This window comes from Lutra lutra, chromosome 3, assembly GCF_902655055.1.
Source record: "Lutra lutra chromosome 3, mLutLut1.2, whole genome shotgun sequence".
Lineage (NCBI taxonomy): Eukaryota > Metazoa > Chordata > Mammalia > Carnivora > Mustelidae > Lutra > Lutra lutra.
Genome location: NC_062280.1, coordinates 154,546,786 through 154,567,041, shown reverse-complemented (window position 1 = coordinate 154,567,041; position 20,256 = coordinate 154,546,786). Strand labels below are relative to the sequence as shown.

General features: G+C 40.4%; 1 protein-coding gene across 6 annotated transcripts in view; it reads left to right on the top strand.

Moving 5' to 3' along the window:
• DIAPH3 (diaphanous related formin 3) overlaps positions 1-17,758 on the top strand; it is a 510,449-nt gene extending 492,691 nt beyond the window's left edge. For all 6 annotated transcript variants that reach the window (XM_047720091.1, XM_047720089.1, XM_047720090.1 and 3 more), the window contains one exon: positions 17,357-17,758. In XM_047720091.1, coding sequence (XP_047576047.1) covers positions 17,357-17,616 — 260 coding nt within the window. In that variant the 3' untranslated portion in view covers positions 17,617-17,758. The remainder of the gene's footprint in view (positions 1-17,356) is intronic.
• Positions 17,759-20,256: the final 2,498 nt, after the last annotated feature.

The following is a 20,256-nucleotide window of genomic DNA, read 5'->3' as shown; positions in this document are numbered from 1 at the left end:
TGGAACTCTCTTTGATTCCTGAAAATGGATGTCTGTTTCCTTCCCTCTGCTAGGGAACTTTTCAGCTATTATTTCTTCAAATAATTTTCTGGCCCTTTTTCTCTTCATGTCCTAGGACCCCTCTAATACATTTGTTTATTTGATCTTGTCCAAGAGATCCCTTAACCAATCCCTTTTTTTAATCCTCATTTTTGAATTTTTTTGTTTTTGCTATTCAGCTTGGGTGCTTTCCATTACCCTGTCATAGGGATTGCTGATCTGTTTTTCCATATCCTCCAATCCACTGCTGATTCCTTCATTTGTATTTATTTCATTTGTTATATGCTCCATCTCCGATTGGTTCTCTACCACTTTGTTGAAGTTTTCTCTGAATTCATTCCTCTTTTCTCAAGTCTGGTGAGCATCTTTATGATCGTTCTTTGAATTCTTTATCAGGTTGATTGCTTATTTTCATTTTATTTACCTTTTCTTACACTTGTCTTAGTCTTTTGTTTGGATCATATACCTCTGTCTCATTTTGCTTGACTTTCTGTGTTTATTTCTATGAATTAGGCAGAAAAGCTACTTCTAAACTTGAAGAAATAATCTTGTGTATGGTCATTCCCTGTGTAGACTGTGTTTATTTGGTGACTTTGTCTGGCCGGAGCTTGAGCTGTCATGGGCTGGGGTTCCCGGGGCCCTCTGTGCTAGGGCTGCCCTGGTGGGATGACCATAACTGAACTGGGCATGCCAGTGTAATTTCGAGGCTCTCTCCTAGGAGGGTGCCCTGGCAGGACAGCTAAAGCTGAAGTGAGTACAAACCGAGGTATCTCAGGGTCCTCCATTCAGGGTGCACCCTGGTAGAGTGGCTAAAGTTGAAGCATATGAAGGCCAAGGGCCCATTCTTCCCAAGTGGCAGTTGGAGCCCAGAAGTACATAGGCCAGGATCTCCAAGGTGCTCTGTGCTGAAGGTGCCCAGGCAAATTGTCTGGAACCAGAGTACGGGTCTGGAGTATTTCAGGGTATTTTGTACCTATGTCATCTTGGTGAGAGGGCTGAAGCTGTAGTGAGCACTGATTAGGGGTTTCCTAGTGTGTGCCATATTGGGTTGCCAGGGAATGGCGTGGCTGGGTCTAGTGTGGACCCAGGGTTCACTGAGGTGGTAGGCCGACTAGGGTGCCTGAACCCTGGCTGTCCATACTATAAATGTGAAGGGGAAATGGAAACTGTACCACTTCACAGCCCATTCATCCTGGAGAGTCTCGTGCTGTTTGGCCAAGTTCCAGGGCTAGATCCTTTATATTCTAGTTGCTCTTTTAAACCATGCCATCTGGGGCTGCTATGGGCTAGGTACCCAAGGCTCCCAAAGGTGGCAGTCTGGTTATCGAGCCTGGACCCTGCTCCCATCTGCACTCTCAAGGTGGAGGAGGAAAAATAAACAGTGGTACTTGCCAGCCCCTCTGACCTAGAGAGAGTTCCAGCAGCTCTGCTGCCATTTGCTCTAGGGCTGGTTCCTTTATATGCTAGTTACTTTCTTAAACTGTGGTGCTTTTTTTTTTCCCCTGTGTCCCATAGCAGATGAACCTGCACAGGTCCTTTGTCTCCATCTCTCTTTCATTCTCTATCTGAGCTCTTTTGTTGTGCAGAAACTTCACTCAGCCCTCTGTTCTTCAGGAGGAATTGTTCTATAAGGAGGTGTAGATTTGGTGTGCTCATGGAGGAGGTGAGTTCAGGGTCTTCCTACATCCACCATCTGTAGCCACTCATATTCCTGAAGTTGATATTTTAAAGCGATGACCTAGGTAAGAATTCCTGGAGGGATCTAGTAGATCTCAAAAGCACAGGGAAGGAATGCAAGTTCTCTGTGCTTGACTTTTGTTAACTAGGACCAAATTTTACAACATTTACAATTCTTTCAAGATAAATTGAGGAGGTCTGGGGAATGATAGAATAGGTGGGCTTTAAATTTTTTCTAGAGCTACTTCTCTGGTTTTATAAAGATTTGTAAGGTAAGGACAGTTGCTTTTAATTCCTCAAGAAATTGGGTTGCAACTTAATGTAGAAGATTGATCCACTCATAAATCCTTTTATGAAGGTGCTAGAAAGTTTTTCTTGCCTTCTGGTTACATAGTTCTATTATAGCTAAGGGGAGAAAGACTTAAAAGTATTCCAATCAGATTCCGATTTTCAGCTTCCGACCAAAGAGATACTTAATTCGAGCTGATGTTAAGAATTTGCATAGGACCGGAGAGGAGTCAAGATGGTGGAGAAGTAGCAGGCTGAGACTACTTCAGGTAGCAGGAGATCAGCTAGATAGCTTAGCTAAAGATTGCAAACACCTACAAATCCAACGGGAGATCGAAGAAACAGAAAATTCTAGAAACAGAATTCTAGAAACAGAAAATCAACCACTTTCTGAAAGGTAGGACTGGCGGAGAAGTGAATCCAAAGCGACGGGAAGATAGACCGCGGGGGGAGGGGCCGGCTCCCGGCAAGTGGCGGAGCAACGGAGCACAAAACTGGGACTTTTAAAAGTCTGTTCCTGGGGGACATTGCTCCAGAGGCTTAACCAGGGTGAAGCCCGCGCGGGGTCAACGTGGCCTCAGGTCCCGCAGGGTCACAGAAGGATCGGGGGTGTCTAAGTGTCACAGAGCTTACAGGTATTAGAACGGGGAAGCCGGCTACAGAGAAGAGCCAAGGAGTGAGCTCTAAACTCAGGGTTACCTTGAACCGGTGGCAGGCTCGGTCAGCACGGAGCGCGGCCAGAGGCCAGGGTGAAGGGAGTAATTGGGCTCTGTTCTCTGAGGGCGCACTGAGGAGTGGGGCCCCGGGCTCTCGGCTCCTCCGGGCCGGAGACTGGGAGGCCGCCATCTTCATTCCCATCCTCCGGAACTCTACGGAAAGCGCTCAGGGAACAAAAGCTTCCGAAAGCAAACCCGAGCGGATTACTCAGCGCAGCCCCGGGTAAGGGCGGTGCGACTCCGCCTGGGGCAAAGACGTTTGAGAATCACTACAACAGGCCCCTCCCCCAGAAGAGCAACAAGAAATCCAGCCAGGACCAAGTTCACCTACCAAGGAGTGCAGTTTCAATACCAAGGAGAGCAGCGGAATTCCAGAGGAGGAGAAAGCAAAGCTGGAGCCATGGCTTTCTCCCCATGATTCTTTAGCCTGGCAGTTAATTTTTTTTTTCTTTTTCAAATTTTTTCTCTTCTGCTAAATTTTTTAAACTTTTACCCTTTTCTTTTTTAACGTTTAACTAGTTTATCTAATATATTTTTTCCTTTTTATATTTTTTCTTTATTCAATTTCTTCTTCTAATTGTTTCTTTTTTTTTTTTTCTTTCTGAACCTCTTTTTATCCCCTTTCTCCCCCCTCACAATTTGGAATCTCTTCTGATTTGGTTAAAGCATATTTTCCTGGGGTTGTTGCCACCATTCTAGCATTTTACTTGCTCCTTCATATACTCTTATATACTCATATACTCTACGGAAAGCATTTAGGGGACAAAAGCTCCCTAAAGCAAACCTGAGCAGATTACTCAGCCCGGCCCCTGGTAAGGGTGGTGCAATTCCGCCTGGGGCAAAGGCACTTGAGAATCACTACAACAGGCCCCTCTCCCAGAAGATCAATAAGAAATCCAGCCAGGATTAAGTTCACCTACCAAGGAGTGAAGGTTCAATACCAAGGAGAGCAGCAAATTCCAGAAGAGGAGAAAGCAAAGCACCGAACTCATGGCTTTCTCCCCATGATTCATTAGTCTTACAGTTAATTTAATTTTTTTTTCAATTTTTTTTTCTTCTGCTGCTAAACTTTTTTTAACGTTTACCCTTTTCTTTTTTTAACATTTTTAAACTAGTTTATCTAATATATATATTTTTTTTTCTTTTTTATTTTTTTCTTTATTCGTTTTCTTTTTTTAATTTTTTTTTTAACCTCTTTTTATACCCTCTATGGCCCCCACGATTTGGGGTCTCTTCTGATTTGGTTAAAGTATATTTTCCTGGGGTCTTTGCCACCCTTTTAGTATTTTACTTGCTCCTTCATATACTCTTACCTGGACAAAATGACAAGGCGGAAAAATTCACCACAAAAAAAAGAACAAGAGGCAGTACCGAAGGCTAGGGACCTAATCAGTACAGACATTGGTAATATGTCAGATCTAGAGTTCAGAATGACGATTCTCAAGGTTCTAGCCGGGCTCGAAAAAGGCATGGAAGATATTAGAGAAAACTTCTCAGGAGATATAAAAGCCCTTTCTGGAGAAATAAAAGAACTAAAATCTAACCAAGTTGAAATCAAAAAAGCTATTAATGAGGTGCAATAAAAAATGGAGGCTCTCACTGCTAGGATAAATGAGGCAGAAGAAAGAATTAGTGATATAGAAGACCAAATGACAGAGAATAAAGAAGCTGAGCAAAAGAGGGACAAACAGCTACTGGACCACGAGGGGAGAATTCGAGAGATAAGTGACACCATAAGATGAAACAATATTAGAATAATTGGGATTCCAGAAGAAGAGGAAACAGAGAGGGGAGCAGAAGATATATTGGAGAGAATTATTGGAGAGAATTTCCCTAATATGGCAAAGGGAACAAGCATCAAAATCCAGGAGACGCAGAGAACCCCCCTCAAAATCAACAAGAATAGGTCCACACCCCGTCATCTAATAGTAAAATTTACAAGTCTTAGTGACAAAGAGAAAATCCTGAAAGCAGCCCGGGAAAAGAAGTCTGTAACATAGAATGGTAAAAATATTAGATTGGCATCAGACTTATCCACAGAGACCTGGCAGGCCAGAAAGAGCTGGCATGATATATTCAGAGCACTAAACGAGAAAAACATGCAGCCAAGAATACTATATCCAGCTAGGCTATCATTGAAAATAGAAGGAGAGATTAAAAACTTCCAGGACAAACAAAAACTGAAAGAATTTGCAAACACCAAACCAGCTCTACAGGAAAACTTGAAAGGGGTCCTCTAAGCAAAGAGAGACCCTAAAAGTAGTAGATCAGAAAGGAACAGAGACAATATACAGTAACAGTCACCTTACAGGCAATACAATGGCACTAAATTCATATCTCTCAATAGTTACCCTGAATGTTAATGAACTAAATGCCCCAATCAAAAGACACAGGGTATCAGAATGGATAAAAAAACAAAACCCATCTATATGTTGTTTACAAGAAACTCATTTCAGACCCGAAGACACCTCCAGATTTAAAGTGAGGGGGTGGAAAAGAATTTACCATGCTAATGGACATCAGAAGAAAGCAGGAATGGCAATCCTTATATCAGATCAATTAGATTTGAAGCCAAAGACTATAATAAGAGATGAGGAAGGACACTATATCATACTCAAAGGATCTGTCCAACAAGAAGATCTAACAATTTTAAATATCTATGCCCCTAACGTGGGAGCAGCCAACTATATAAACCAGTTAATAACAAAATCAAAGAAACACATCAACAATAATACAATAATCGTAGGGGACTTTAACACTCCCCTCACTGAAATGGACAGATCATCCAAGCAAAAGATCAACAAGGAAATAAAGGCCTTAAATGACACACTGGACCAGATGGACATCACAGATATATTCAGAACTTTTCATCCCAAAGCAACAGAATACACATTCTTCTCTAGTGCACATGGAACATTCTCCAGAATAGATCACATCCTGGGTCCTAAATCAGGTCTCAACTGGTCAAAAGATTGGGATCATTCCCTGCATATTTTCAGACCACAACGCTCTGAAGCTAGAACTCAACCACAAGAGGAAATTTGGAAAGAACCCAAATACATGGAGACTAAACAGCATCCTTCCTAAAGAATGAATGGGTCAACCAGGAAATTAAAGAAGAATTTTAAAAATTCATGGAAACAAATGATAATGAAAACACAACGGTTCAAAATCTGTGGGACACAGCAAAGGCAGTCCTGAGAGGAAAATATATAGCAGTACAAGCCTTTCTCAAGAAACAAGAAAGGTCTCAAGTACACAACCTAACCCTACACCTAAAAGAGCTAGAGAAAGAACAAGAAAGAAAGCGTAAACCCAGCAGGAGAAGAGAAATCATAAAGATCAGAGCAGAAATCAATGAAATAGAAACCAAAAAAAACAATAGAACAAATCAACGAAACTAGGAGCTGGTTCTTTGAAAGAATTAATAAGATCGATAAACCCCTGGCCAGACTTATCAAAAAGAAAAGAGAAAGGACCCAAGTAAATAAAATCATGAATGAAAGAGGAGAGATCACAACGAACACCAAAGATACAATTATAAGAACATACTATGAGCAACTCTACGCCAACAAATATGACAATCTGGAAGAAATGGAGGCATTCCTAGAGACATATAAACTACCACAACTGAACCAGGAAGAAATAGAAAGCCTGAACAGATCCATAACCAGTAAGGATATTGAAACAGTCATCAAAAATCTCCAAACAACAAAAGCCCAGGGCCAGACGGCTTCCCAGGGGAATTCTACCAAACATTTAAAGAAGAACTAATTCCTATTCTCCTGAAACTGTTCCAAAAAATAGAAATGGAAGGAAAACTTCCAAACTCATTTTATGAGGCCAGCATCACCTTGATCCCAAAACCAGACAAGGATCCCATCAAAAAAGAGAACTACAGACCAATATCCTTGATGAACACAGATGCAAAAATTCTCACCAAAATACTAGCCAATAGGATTCAACAGTACATTAAAAGGATTATTCACCACGACCAAGTGGGATTTATTCCAGGGCTGCAAGGTTGGTTCAACATCCACGAATCAATCATTGTGATACAACACCTTAATAAAAGAAAGAACAAGAACCATATGATACTCTCCATAGATGCTGAAAAAGCATTTGACAAAGTACAGCATCCCTTCCTGATCAAAACTCTTCAGAGTGTAGGGACAGAGGGCACATACCTCAATATTATCAAAGCCATCTATGAAAAACCCACCGCAAATATCATTCTCAATGGAGAAAAACTGAAAGCTTTTTCGCTAAGGTCAGGAACACGGCAGGGATGTCCATTATCACCAGTGCTATTCAACATAGTACTAGAAGTCCTAGCCTCAGCAATCAGACAACAAAAGGAAATTAAAGGCATCCATATCAGCAAAGAAGAAGTCAAACTCTCACTCTTCGCAGATGATATGATACTCTATGTGGAAAACCCAAAAGACTCCACTCCAAAACTGCTAGAACTTGTACAGGAATTCAGTCAAGTGTCAGGATATAAAATCAAGGCACAGAAATCAGTTGCATTTCTCTACACCAACAACAAGACGGAAGAAAGAGAAATTAAGGAGTCCATCCCATTTACAATTGCACCCAAAACTATAAGATACCTAGGAATAAACCTAACCAAAGAGACTAAGAATCTATACTCAGAAAACTATAAAGTACTCATGAAAGAAATTGAGGAAGACACAAAGAAATGGAAAAATGTTCCATGCTCCTGGATTGGAAGAATAAATATTGTGAAAATGTCTATGCTACCTAAAGCAATCTACACATTTAATGCAATTCCTATCAAAGTACCATCCATTTTTTTCAAAGAAATGGAACAAATAACCCTAAAATTTATATGGAACCAGAAAAGACCTCGAATAGCCAAAGGAATATTGAAAAAGAAAGCCAAAGTTGGTGGCATCTCAATTCTGGACTTTAAGCTCTATTAGAAAGCTGTCATCATCAAGACAGCATGGTACTGGCACAAAAACAGACACATAGATCGATGGAACAGAATAGAGAGCCCAGAAATAGACCCTCAACTCTATGGTCAACTAATCTTCGACAAAGCTGGAAAGAATGTGCAATGGAACAAAGACAGCCTCTTCAATAAATGGTGTTGGGAAAATTGGACAGCCACATGCAGAAAAATGAAATTGGATCATTTCCTTACACCACACACGAAAATAGACTCAAAATGGATGAAGGACCTCAATGTGAGAAAGGAATCCATCAAAATCCTTGAGGAGAACACAGGCAGCAACCTCTTCGACCTCAGCCGCAGCAACATCTTCCTAGGAACATCACCAAAGGCAAGGGAAGCAAGGGCAAAAATGAACTATTGGGATTTCATCAAGATCAAAAGTTTTTGCACAGCAAAGGAAACAGTTAACAAAACCAAAAGACAACTGACAGAATGGGAGAAGATATTTGCAAATGACATATCAGATAAAGGGCTAGTGTCCAAAATCTATAAAGAACTTATCAAACTCAACACCCAAAGAACAAATAATCCAATCAAGAAATGGGCAGAGGACATGAACAGACATTTCTGCAAAGAAGACATCCAGATGGCCAACAGACACATGAAAAAGTGCTCCATATCACTCGGCATCAGGGAAATACAAATCAAAACCACAATGAGATACCACCTCACACCAGTCAAAATGGCTAAAATTAACAAGTCAGAAAATGACAGATGCTGGCAAGGATGCAGAGAAAGGGGAACCCTCCTACACTGTTGGTGGGAATGCAAGCTGGTGCAACCACTCTGGAAGACAGCATGGAGGTTTCTCAAAAGGTTGAAAATAGAACTACCCTATGCCCCAGCAATTGCACTGCTGGGTATTTACCCTAAAGATACAAACGTAGTGATCCGAAGGGGCACGTGCACCCGAATGTTTATAGCAGCAATGTCTACAATAGCCAAACTATGAAAAGAACCTAGATGTCCATCAACAGATGAATGGATAAAGAAGAGGTGGTATATATACACAATGGAATACTATGCAGCCATCTCAAGAAATGAAATCTTGCCATTTGCGACGACGTGGATGGAACTAGAGGGTATCATGCTTAGCGAAATAAGTCAATCGGAGAAAGACAACTATCATATGATCTCCCTGATATGAGGGAGAGAAGATGCAACATGGGGGTTTAAGGGGGTAGGAGAAGAGTAAATGAAACAAGATGGGATTGGGAGGAGACAAACCATAAGTGACTCAATCTCACAAAACAAACTGAGGGTTGATGGAGGGGTTTGGAGGGGGGGTGGTGTTATGGACATTGGGGAGGGTATGTGCTATGGTGAGTGCTGTGAAATATGTAAACCTAGCGATTCACAGACCTATACCCCTGGGGATAAAAATATAGGTTTAAAAAAAAATAAAATTTAAGTTAAAAAAAAAAGAATTTGCATAGGACCTTTGAGTACACTTCTTTTTCCAGTGTCCCAGTTGATTACAAATGTAACATTGACCCCTGGGCTATCATTCTAATGGTGGATGACTAGAGAGTATGGTGTGGGCAGCCAGGGGTTATCTCAGGTGACCTTGGATCTGTTCTAGCTATAAGGTCACTCGGAAGACTTTTGTTTGCAGTTGTGTTCCAAGTACCTTACACAGTATTCAGCTATGGATGTGAGTTCAGACATACCGGTGATCTCTGATCCTGGTTCTGCCTTTTTATCAAACCACTTAGGAGATAATGCATTTACTACTAAGGCAACAAGAGCAGTTTGGGTGATGTTTATTGTATGGAATCTGGAATGCTGTAGGAAAGATAGCTTCCAGAAAAGCTATAAGGTTGGCCACGGATTTAGCTTTTGTGTTTGAGTAACAAACCAATCCCTGCAGGCTCATGAGACCCTAGGAATGGCTTGTAAAAAGCTGCTATTTCGTGAGATTTGGTCCATGAGGGAACCATGCTGAAAAATCAAGCATCTCGAAAATCTTCCTGGGTGTTTTGCCATTTTGCTTCCCACATCCGTTCTTGAGCTTCATGGGGTCCCACCATCATTTGTACAAGCTGATAAGGATCTGACAGATTGGGGTCAGAGGCCCCAATAATGACTAAATTCTTCAGAATACTTTAGGAGATCCTACCTTTAGGAAATTTCCATCATTATGGCCCTTATTTCAAGTTTTGACCAAGGAGAGATATCTGAGAAGGATCACCCATAACTTTTGGTGGTTTTATCGTAAAGGTAACTGTTTGATAGTCTCTTCAGAGTGGAAAAGGCAGTTCAGAGTTACAATGTGAGTACTCAGGTAATGGAAGGTACAGCAGTAGGAGTCCTGTCAGTGTTATCATCCTTTATTTTAGGCACCTCTTATGTCTTTAGTTTTTCATGATACTTTTGCTATAAATTTTTTAGTGGAGTTAATTTGGAATCTTGAAACCTTTTAGAACATACCCCATTCTGTTTAGTTCAGGAACTCTTGATTTTGAGTGAACTTTTTAGATGAATGATCTTGGTTGCTGTTAGTAAGAATTTGCTATTTTTGTAGATATTTATATGTTCTGTAACCATAGTTCTTAGACATGAACTCAACAGGTATGCTGGAAGGTTGTATGCTCAACTTTTTGAAATTTAAGGATCTCATTAAAAAAAAAAATCTCTTTTTTAAAGCTAAGGCTTTGGATCTCTGGGAGTCAAACTAATACTTAAAAGGGATGCACCTCTGTGGGTTGTGTAGTGTTTGCTGTGTACCTCACTGCACAGAAATTGAGGTTGTCCAGTGACAACCTCAACCGGTCAACCTGACCTGTCCCATGACCAACTTATCCTAACATGAGTCTTTAGATTAGGTGGCAAGAATTGTAACAGCTTTTAAATGCTAGACCTTTCCTCGCCAATTTTGAAGTTGCTTCCCAGACTCCTTTTGTGTAGATAAAGGCTGCTACTAAACAAGACAGACAAATGTGTGCGCCTTAATACACCAGCAGTAACCAAAAGATGTTGCTGCAGCCCAGACAAGAAAAGCCCCTGTGTGGCCACTATTGTTCCCACCATGGAACCTTGGACCGGGGGAAGTATTAAAGCATCAGACTTCAAATGGGGACTGGGGGTTCCACATAACTGGGGAACTGCTAACTCCCACTAAGAGTTCCCATGTGGATTTGGGGACTGAATCAAGGGCCGGGAATTTCCACCAATTAAATAAGAATTGTGACCTAAACTACCAGCTAGCTGCTCCAGATGTCTAACTGACTAGAAGCCCAATTAGATTAGAAACTCAATGCAAGAGCTGAAGTCAGAACCAAGAGGAACTTGGAGCCCTCAGAAATGGCAAGGAAAAAACTCAAAAACATTCATGGGTACCATTCCTGTGTTTCTAGTGGTTTCCAAAGCTCCCAAAAGTTCGCTTCATATCCCATTGCTGCCACTAAATCTATTCAAAAACAAAATTCAACTGAATAAATGTGAAGATCAAGCTGGCCTTATTCAGAAATTCATGAATCGGGCAGCATCCCATCTAACATATAGTAAGGAGCTTCAAGGAGCTCTAAGAAATAGAAGACTTTTATAGGCTGAAAGGGGGTGAGGTGAGGAAAGGGTATATTATTTCAGGCAAGGTCACCTTCCTTTGGAAGGAGACAAAGGATCGATTGGGCAGATGACCTCACTATGCTGGTCAGGTAATTCCAGATTGATTGGTAACCTTTAATTACGTTCCTGGATGAGGCTTAAACTGCAGTTTGGTTAGATATAAAGTCATGGCTTGGTGACATGGGGCTCAGCACAAGCGGCTCCATTTTGTACATGTTTCTTTAACAAGTATCAATTATTTCCTCTATTCAGATACCTTTTATCATTCTCTTTGTCTTTTTTGAATTGGGGGAGTAATTGCTTTGTTGTTTTTTGTTTTTATGTAATGGGTTTCCAGAAGAGTCTCTTGGCACTCCCAAAAGATTCTGACTGTATACAAAATGCCCTTTGGCTCTTTTTGTCATTTTTACACATTTTCAATACAAAAGGTAAAATGAACAGCAAAATGAAACTAAGGGAAGACAATTATTTATAGCATCAGTAAATCAACAGTAAGGAAAACCACAGGGAGATGGGCTGCTGGTGGCCGCACTAACTTCAGTTATTGCATAGATTAAAAACATATATTTGTCACACACTTTACTATCATGTACACCCAGTAGTGCTTTAAAAATTATATTTATGGGTTATTTTTTCCTCACACCAAAGTAAAGCCATTTCTGGAATGAAACAAACAGCTACTTAGTAGGTCAAAGTAATAGTTAAGAGCAAAAGGTAAAAAAACAAACAAAAAAACGGGGAAAAGAGACCAAACTTCAGGAAGGCTGAACAGAGGCAGTCAATTTAGGACATGAGAGTCTTGTATTCTTCCTCCTGTCAAAGCTGCCACAGGCTCACCAGTGACCACAAAAGGCAGGAGCTCAATTTTATATTTCACCTGAGAGCTGGCACTTCTAAGAAGCCAGTGCCCATTAGAACCACAATGTGATGGGGGATCAATATGGACTTAAAAGGGAATAATACCTCTTTCTAAACCATAACTGAGATTTCCTGCCACTGAGAGGGTTTTCCCCAAGGGCCATCAGCCAGGGCCTCAGCCTTGTCTTAGCTTAAGCATAACAACTGTCGGCTGTAAGAGTTCCTCACCTGGAGGCCTAGTCGTGTCCGTTTATGTTTACTCTCTTGTCAGCAACTTTCCTAGTTTCCCGTGTTACTTGGGGAAACAAGGGGGAAATGAGCTTGGGATGGTAGGTGTTTTTGTTTTGGTTTTCTTCTGTTGTTTAGTTGTCATCCACATCTCTAGTTTGCCAAAGGTCATGTGGGATCCAGCCCTAAATCTAGTTGAAGGTTTTTATTCTCATGTTTAAGTCCAGGGGTTTCACTGTATTTAAGAGCCATTCAACTTTTCAACAGATTTCAACTTCTCATATAGTTTTAGCAGGTGGGGAGGTGGGGGGGGAGCTCCTGTGGGACTCCAGAATCAATTCTTAGAATGAGAATCATTTGAGGAATTAAACTGAAATTAGGATTTTTGGTTTTTTTTTTTTTTTTTTTTTTTTTTTTTTTGGTCTTAAAGGAAAATCGCATGTATCACCATAGTTTATTTCCACAGAAACTTAGAAACAAGATGTGTGGATTAGATTCCCTTACTGACCTACTGCTAAGAGTAGCAGCTGGTCCTTGCCATCTGTACTATAATCACCAATGGTCCTGTGTATTGGCCATAGTCCTAGATATACTTCCCTTCACAAACATCCATTTTAACATCTTGTAAAGCCCTGGATTTGATTCATAAAATAATAGCACAACCTTCCTCTCTCTGAAGAGTGAAGCAACCATTCTGCTTTGCTTAATATGTTTTAGTTTCCATTTAAGAATGTATACTGGCAGGGATTTGAATTGGTGGGATATAGAAAAATCTTTTTTTTTTTTTTTTTGGTACCCCAGGCTTATCTTTCATTGAAAGTGTCCAAGTGTGTCATCTTGTATTTGGAACGTTCCAATTTCTTGGGAAAAGGCAGTGAGCCCATTGGCTTCAAATTACTATTTATTTTATGCCTTTGAGCACCTATGGAGAGTTCTCTCCAACTTAAAGCACTGTGCCATCCCCCAATATTTGAAGCGAACATTTAGAAACCAAGTGCATGTTTTTGTGTGGAATTTGTATCTATAGGTCAGCCCACACGAAGGCACCAATACCTGATGTTTACTAGTAATGGCAAAAGCCACCTAGCTTTGAACCAGCATTATAATCAAAGTGAACGAGCCTCCAGCCTGGGAGCTTCCTTCTACCTGTAAACATTGTGGCTAGTGGCAATGGGATGGCAGACTCCTCCATCTCAACTTTATCAGCTTTGCAATTTCAGATGAAACTTCCTCAGCTTCACAGTTCGGGACTCCCGTGACTGGGAACAAAGTGAAGAAAAAGAAACTGCAATCGTCTCCCACCTGGAGACTACTGAGGTGTGGAGAGATAAATGTAAGGGCTGCAGTTAAGAGTTGTTATCTAAGAACTCTAAGTTCAGTCTTAAAGAAGCCCTGGTGCACTTTCTTTTTTATTTCTTTGGTGGTTTCAGGAATGGCCGCTATCCGTTTTGTGTCATCTTGTCTGTTGCTTCTCATAAAAGATTCTCCACCAGAAACCACAGAGGAGTTAAATGCCAGCTTGGTTTTTCTCTTATCTGTGGGCGTGCTATAGGAACAAAATAATATTTGGAGTTTCCTTAAAAGGGTGAAAATGCTCTTGCCTGCATTGACCCGCCCAGTGTTATCCACCTGAGCCTCCAAAGAGTTCAAAGAGCCCACAGTTAAAGAAAAGCCGGGTTCTGCTAGGCATTTCATCCTTGGATCTGGCATAGGCTGAGTGAAGGAGGACTAAAATATCCAAGTGGATATACAGTCCTTGCTGTTAGCAACACACAGTTTATTAGTGACCTTGACAAGAGCTGTTTCAGAGGAGTAAAGGGTCAAAAGCATGATTGGAGTGGGTTCAAGAGAAAAATAGGAAGAGAGGAACTGAGACAGTAAGAATGGGCAATTCTTTTGAGATGTTTTGCTGTAAAGGCAGTCAACAATTGAGGTAGTAAATGGAGGATGTGGAGTCAAATACATTTTTTTTTTCTCTGAAGATTGGGGTTATTACAACATACTTGTATGCTGAGGGGAGAGATCACATGAAGAAGGAAACCTTTCCTATAGAGAAAAGACACAGCTGGCAGAGGGATGTCCTTGAACAGACAAATGACAGTAGTATGTGGTACTCACTGTGAAGGTTTGTCTCAGAGAGGAGCACAGGAGACCCTGAAGAGGGAAGGAGTCTATATGCAGTGAGTAGCTATCGGAGGCAGGTGGAAGCTTATGGGAGTTCTTTTCTGATTGTTTCTCTGAACAAGTTAAATGACAGCGTAGGAGAACACGTTGGACATTTGATAAGAAAGGAGAAGGTGTGAAATATTGGTCTAGGAGAATGGAAGAATGAATGGACGAGGGAATTGCAGTAGTAGTAAGATCATACTTGAAATTCATGGTCACAAATTTCAGTAAAACCCAGAAAGAAAAGGAGCATATGTATGACCTTGGACATACTGTACTGAGATAGTTTACATGGGTCTGTGATCTGCTTTACATAGTTATTGAGAGAATTAAATATGACAGAAAGCATTTTGAGGTATAAGTACAGGATATGATTATTGTGAAATTTAGCTTGGAATTACTTAGCACTTTTCTTTGGCAAAAAGCTTTTCAAATTTGTTTAATAGGACAGCCTTAGTATCTCTAGAGATACCATTTGGCTTCTGCCACTGATTTACTCAGTAACTAAGTCTAACCAAATGCCTTAACCTCCTTTTGCTTTTACCTCTCAGTCTATAAAATGAGGGTGGTAATGTTAAGAGTGCAACAAATGCGTTATAAATAAAGGTACTATATAAATGCAAGCTGTTAATAAAATGATATTTCAGGCCTCACCGGTACAGTCACCAGAAAGTCAGAACGGTCAGCTTTGGGTGATAGATGCATCCCTTAAGAAGCTTTTATAGAGGGGTGCCTTGGTGGCTTGGCGTTTAAGTATCTGCCTTCAGCTCAGGTTATGATCTCTGGGTCCTGAGATAGAACGCCATCGGGCTCCTTGCTCTGCGGGAGTCTGCTTCTCTCTCTCTCCCTCCTTTTGCCCCTCCCCACTGCTCCCTCTCTCTCTTAAGTAAATAAAATCTTTAAAAAAAAAAAAAAAGCAGCAGCAGCTTTTATAGAGGTGGAAAACAAGCATCTTGAAGCTAGTGTCACCCACATTGGTTGCATTAATTCTCACAACTACTCTTTGATGTTGATTATTAGAACCTAAGACACAAAGTTTAACTTGCTAAAGCCAAGCAGAAGTGTGGATTTCAATCCTCAAAATCCCATGCCCTTTTTTCATTTTGCCACATATGGAATTGGGCTTGAACCATTCATAGCCAGAGAAGGTATGGAATACTTTGTGTCTATGATGCACCCATATTTCAGCCAACTTACTGTCGTCTTTGCCATAATAACCAGAGCTAGAGTTGCCCAGCATCAGAATACCAGCGACTTCATTGGCGGCATCCTCCTGATAAAGTCGTTTACCAGAAATCAAATGACAGGAAAAGACAGGAGCATCTGTGACAGTAAGCTGACCAAAGATTTCCACTTAGCTACAAATGCAGTTCTCAGACATTCTGGGGACAGGAGGGTGGATACTATAAAAAAGAAATAATAATAAATTCGCACAGTCATGGCAACTGCAGGAATACTATGACCTCTGTCCTCTTTACTGCAAACACAATATGTACATTATAAATTATAAAGCATAAACAGCTCTAAGAAAATCAGTGCTCTGTTAGATTTTGATTTTTGAGTAACAATTGGCCACCTGATAGAGGAGGTGATAGGAAAACTGTATTTATTTTCTTCCAACAGCTAAAAGGTGATCATACTTCTAAAATTTGTTGAGATTGTCCAGGAAAGTGTGTAAAATACTCATCCATCACTGGAAGCCCCTGGTCAGGAAATGACAGGGCAGTAAATATCTTCAGCAGCCACCTTTTAATGTACAAGCTGTTTTCGGTTGGAATTTTCAGCACTCACATAAAACACACTGTCATGAGTGACTGCTTGTGCTCCAAAGTCATTACTATTGGGATAATGGAACATCTCTCAGCGAATAACCAAAAAACTTTAAATGTCATGTCAAGTTTGTTGAAGCCATTTTCAAGCCCTGTTCAAGGTTACATGAATATTGAGGGTGTCTGTTTTTTAACAGCTGGAGGTCTAATAACTCATAAGGTTGTGCGATAGGCCAGTCAGTTAATTAAAAGAAAATCCAGCATTCCCTGTGAAAGTCAATCAGTCAGAGCCATCAGTCCTGAGCTATTGCGACTCTCCTCTTCCAGCCTTCCACACCGGGCTCAGTGTCACTTATCAATAAAAGAATACATGTGTGCATACGTATACAAGTCTGTGAATATATGTGTGTATATTTGATGGAATAGGCCATAGTTTTGCTAGTAAGGTTTAATTTGCCTGCCAAATGCAGTATTACTTTTGAAGGAAATCATTGAGTTTTTAAAGACCTAGTAAAAAAAATTTCCTTTCTGTTTTAGTTTTAAGGGGAAAAAAATCTCATTATTATTGCAGCTAATGTATATCTTGGGTCCTAGAGTATGGAGAGGATTTCCTTACCCAGTACCTGTCGAGCGCCACTTTGCCCCAGGGCCGTTTTAGGCCCTGACGTTTAGAACAACGTCCTTGTCATCTTGGAGCTCACATCCTAGTAGTGAGACAGACAGTGGACCAGTAAACAGGTATATGATGTGTCTGGTGGTTAGAAGTTCTGTGAAGAGGGGTCAATGTGTAATGGAAAGGGGCGGCGCTCTTTCTGTTGAATGGTCCTAGAAGGCCTCTCTGCTTAGTAGAGCATTTGAGCAGAGACCAGAAGGACATCAGCATGGATGCTAAGGAAAGGGTTGTCTATTTATACTTTATTCTTAAACTACATGTATTTATTTCCAACCTACCTTTCTCTGAATATTTTAAGAGGACTTGAGAATAATTATTTTAAATTAATGTTTCATAATGTGCAGTCCTTCCTTATCACAGTGATAAGTCTCTGTTTCTCTCTTCCTTACTATAGAAAACCAGAGAGTGCATTTGACAGAAGGGTCACGTTCACACTACAATATCAATTGCAACTCAACGAGGACTCCAGTCGCCAAGGAGCTTAATTATAATCTAGACACTCATACGTCTACGGGGAGGATCAAGGCAGTTGAGAAGGAAGCCTGTAATGTAGAAAGCAACAGAAAAAAGGAAACGGAACTTCTTGGCTCTGTTTCTAAAAACGAATCTGTTCCCGAAGTTGAAGCCCTGCTGGCAAGATTACGAGCTTTATAAATTAAACTGGTAAAAAATGATTAAGCCAAATATAAAACCATGCTCTAAGCGACACCACTTGAAAAAAATTGCTTTTTATATAGGTGACTTTATATAGTTTAAATTATGGTCTATATTAGAAAAATAAAGCTAAATAACATGATTGCAGTGCTTTTTCTATGTACTTGAGGTCTTGGCATATTCAAGATGGTAATGGGTTTTAATGCTTTTCTTGTCTCCTGGTATTCATGTGTTCTATATTTGGTGGTGAAATTATACATAATGCTTTAGAAAACAGGTAGGTGGCCATGTGTTCAGCAATGTGTCCTGAAGAAAATACCATTTTTCTAAGTCACCGTAGTTTTTACTGTACTGTTTTCAGCATTAATGAATCTCAAATCATCGGTGTTAACTCTTGATATATATACATACATGTATGTACATATATGTATATACATATCCCATGCATGTTGTTTATATGGGTCCAAGTCTCTCTTTCATTGGATCTTCAAGCTATCAACATAACATCAGAAACATAAAATGGAATGTAAGAGAGCTATGAGGAAATGCATGTAAGTAAGCTCATTGCTATCATTGTTGAATTCATGCTCATTAGACCCTGTAAGAGACTATAAGGCCATTGGGCACATATCCAAAAATGATGTACTAAGAATGTATGCACTTTTTGTAAAACACACCTGCTTCTGTATCAAGAGGATATATATGATACTACAGTGCTGCCCAAAGTCTGAACTGAGAGAGAATTTTTCCCTTGGTAATTGTGACTCTGGGATAGAATTGCCATTTTGAAACTTCCCAAGTAACAGATTTTTTTTTTCTGTGAACAAACTTGAAATTGCAGTTTCTTTGATCTGACAATAAGTTTAACAAAGATCTAAAGTGTGTCAAGGAAGGTTTTCCTATGCAAATGTTGCGATTTTACCTCATTTAGGGCATCACGTTAACTCTTAATTCTATAGTCAAGAAAATAAAACTTGCTACTTGCACTAAGTGAAAAAAAATTGGGGCTTTTTTTTGCAGTTAGCATATTCTGTGGATAAGCTGTAACTTGACTGTGCTCTGCTGTCTATCTAAACATCTATTTGGCTTTATTATGTGCAGTAAGTAAATGACTGCTCTTTTACCTTCAGTTAAAAAGCAGTTATGTGGAACCAGTCTGTGAGGTCCACTGCTTTTTATTTCCTTGTTTAAGTTGCCACCTCCTTTTAGCTCCAAGTTAATAAAGTTAATTAATTAGAACTATGAACCAGGCCCCATTTACAGATATTGGGAACGGTGCTATCCACAGCCTGTGTAGGAAGAAATTGTTCTCCTATGCATTGCTGAAATAGGAATTGCAACTGGAGGACAAAAATGCATATTTTCCTGAGAACAAATCCTCAAACTCAGAAAGGTGAAGGACATTGACACATTTTAGCAGACAGGACCCTAATGACAAGAAGAGAAGCTAAATAAAAGAATGCTGTCAGTTCTTCATGTGATTCTGCAAAGACTGGGGCTTTTCAGAGATGAAGCTGAAATCCAGTCAGATAGTTTGGACATACCAGGTGGCAGGTAAATACTCCAGAAACAGGGCCAGAGAGCAGCCACTCGGGAGCAGCAGCCTGGCAAGTAAAGGGAAGTGAAGATGACACAGACCCCCAGGGGCAGAGAAATGCAGGCCAGGCCTAAGCCGGAGCCATCAGGCCCCAGAGCATCTGTCTGTAGGAGCTGAAGGACAACCATCTAGCAGGAGGACCAGGAGCCCAAAGCTAGCAGAGCACCAGCGGGGGCTGGCCTCCTGCAGCTTAGCAACCCACTCTCTCACCATCACTGACAGGAGTCTGAGCAGCCCGAATAGGGGACCATGTTTTTTATTTTCCTCTCCACAGCTAAAGAGTTCACAGCGGTAGGAGCCAACCAAGAAACAGTCAAGTGCTTCTGCAGAGATTTCACTGATAAATGTGCCTTCAACAATGGGTGGGAGGGTACGATTAGGGTTTTATGAAAAACTCTTAATATTCCTTTAGCCAACTGTAGCTGGGAACTATAGTGATGACTTTTAATTGGAGGGCAGACATTGAGATACAATTTCATATTTTTGAGCAAACAGTCTATTCATTTGAATTAGTAGGTCAACTTGAAGCCAAAACACAGCTCAGCACCTGTGATGAAGATGTTCCACCCAGGCCAGTGACAAACCCTGAATAGGTTCTCAACCCCTCTCTGGTCAGTGTAGAGAATTCGGCAAAAACACACAGAAAGCTAAGTGATCACTGAGTTGTCCAAAAGCAAAGACCTGCTAATAAGTTTTTCCGGTCAAATAATTGAAGTGATTTAAAAATAAGGGAAGCAATCTAATCATAAAGCACATCCCATCTCCCCACCCCCCATCATCTTCAGGGGATATATTCAAAGATAACCCCCCAGGGGATGCCTAATTGCAGATAATACCAAACCCCATATATATTTTGCTTTTTCCTATATAAAGTTTAATTTCTAAATTAGGCATAGTAAGAGATTAATAGCAGTAACTAATAATAGAATAATTTTAATAATATGCTATAATAAAAGTTACATGAATGTAGCCTCTATCAAAATATCTTAACGTAGGGGCACCTGGGTGGCCCCATCAGTTGAGCATCTAACTCTTGATTTTGG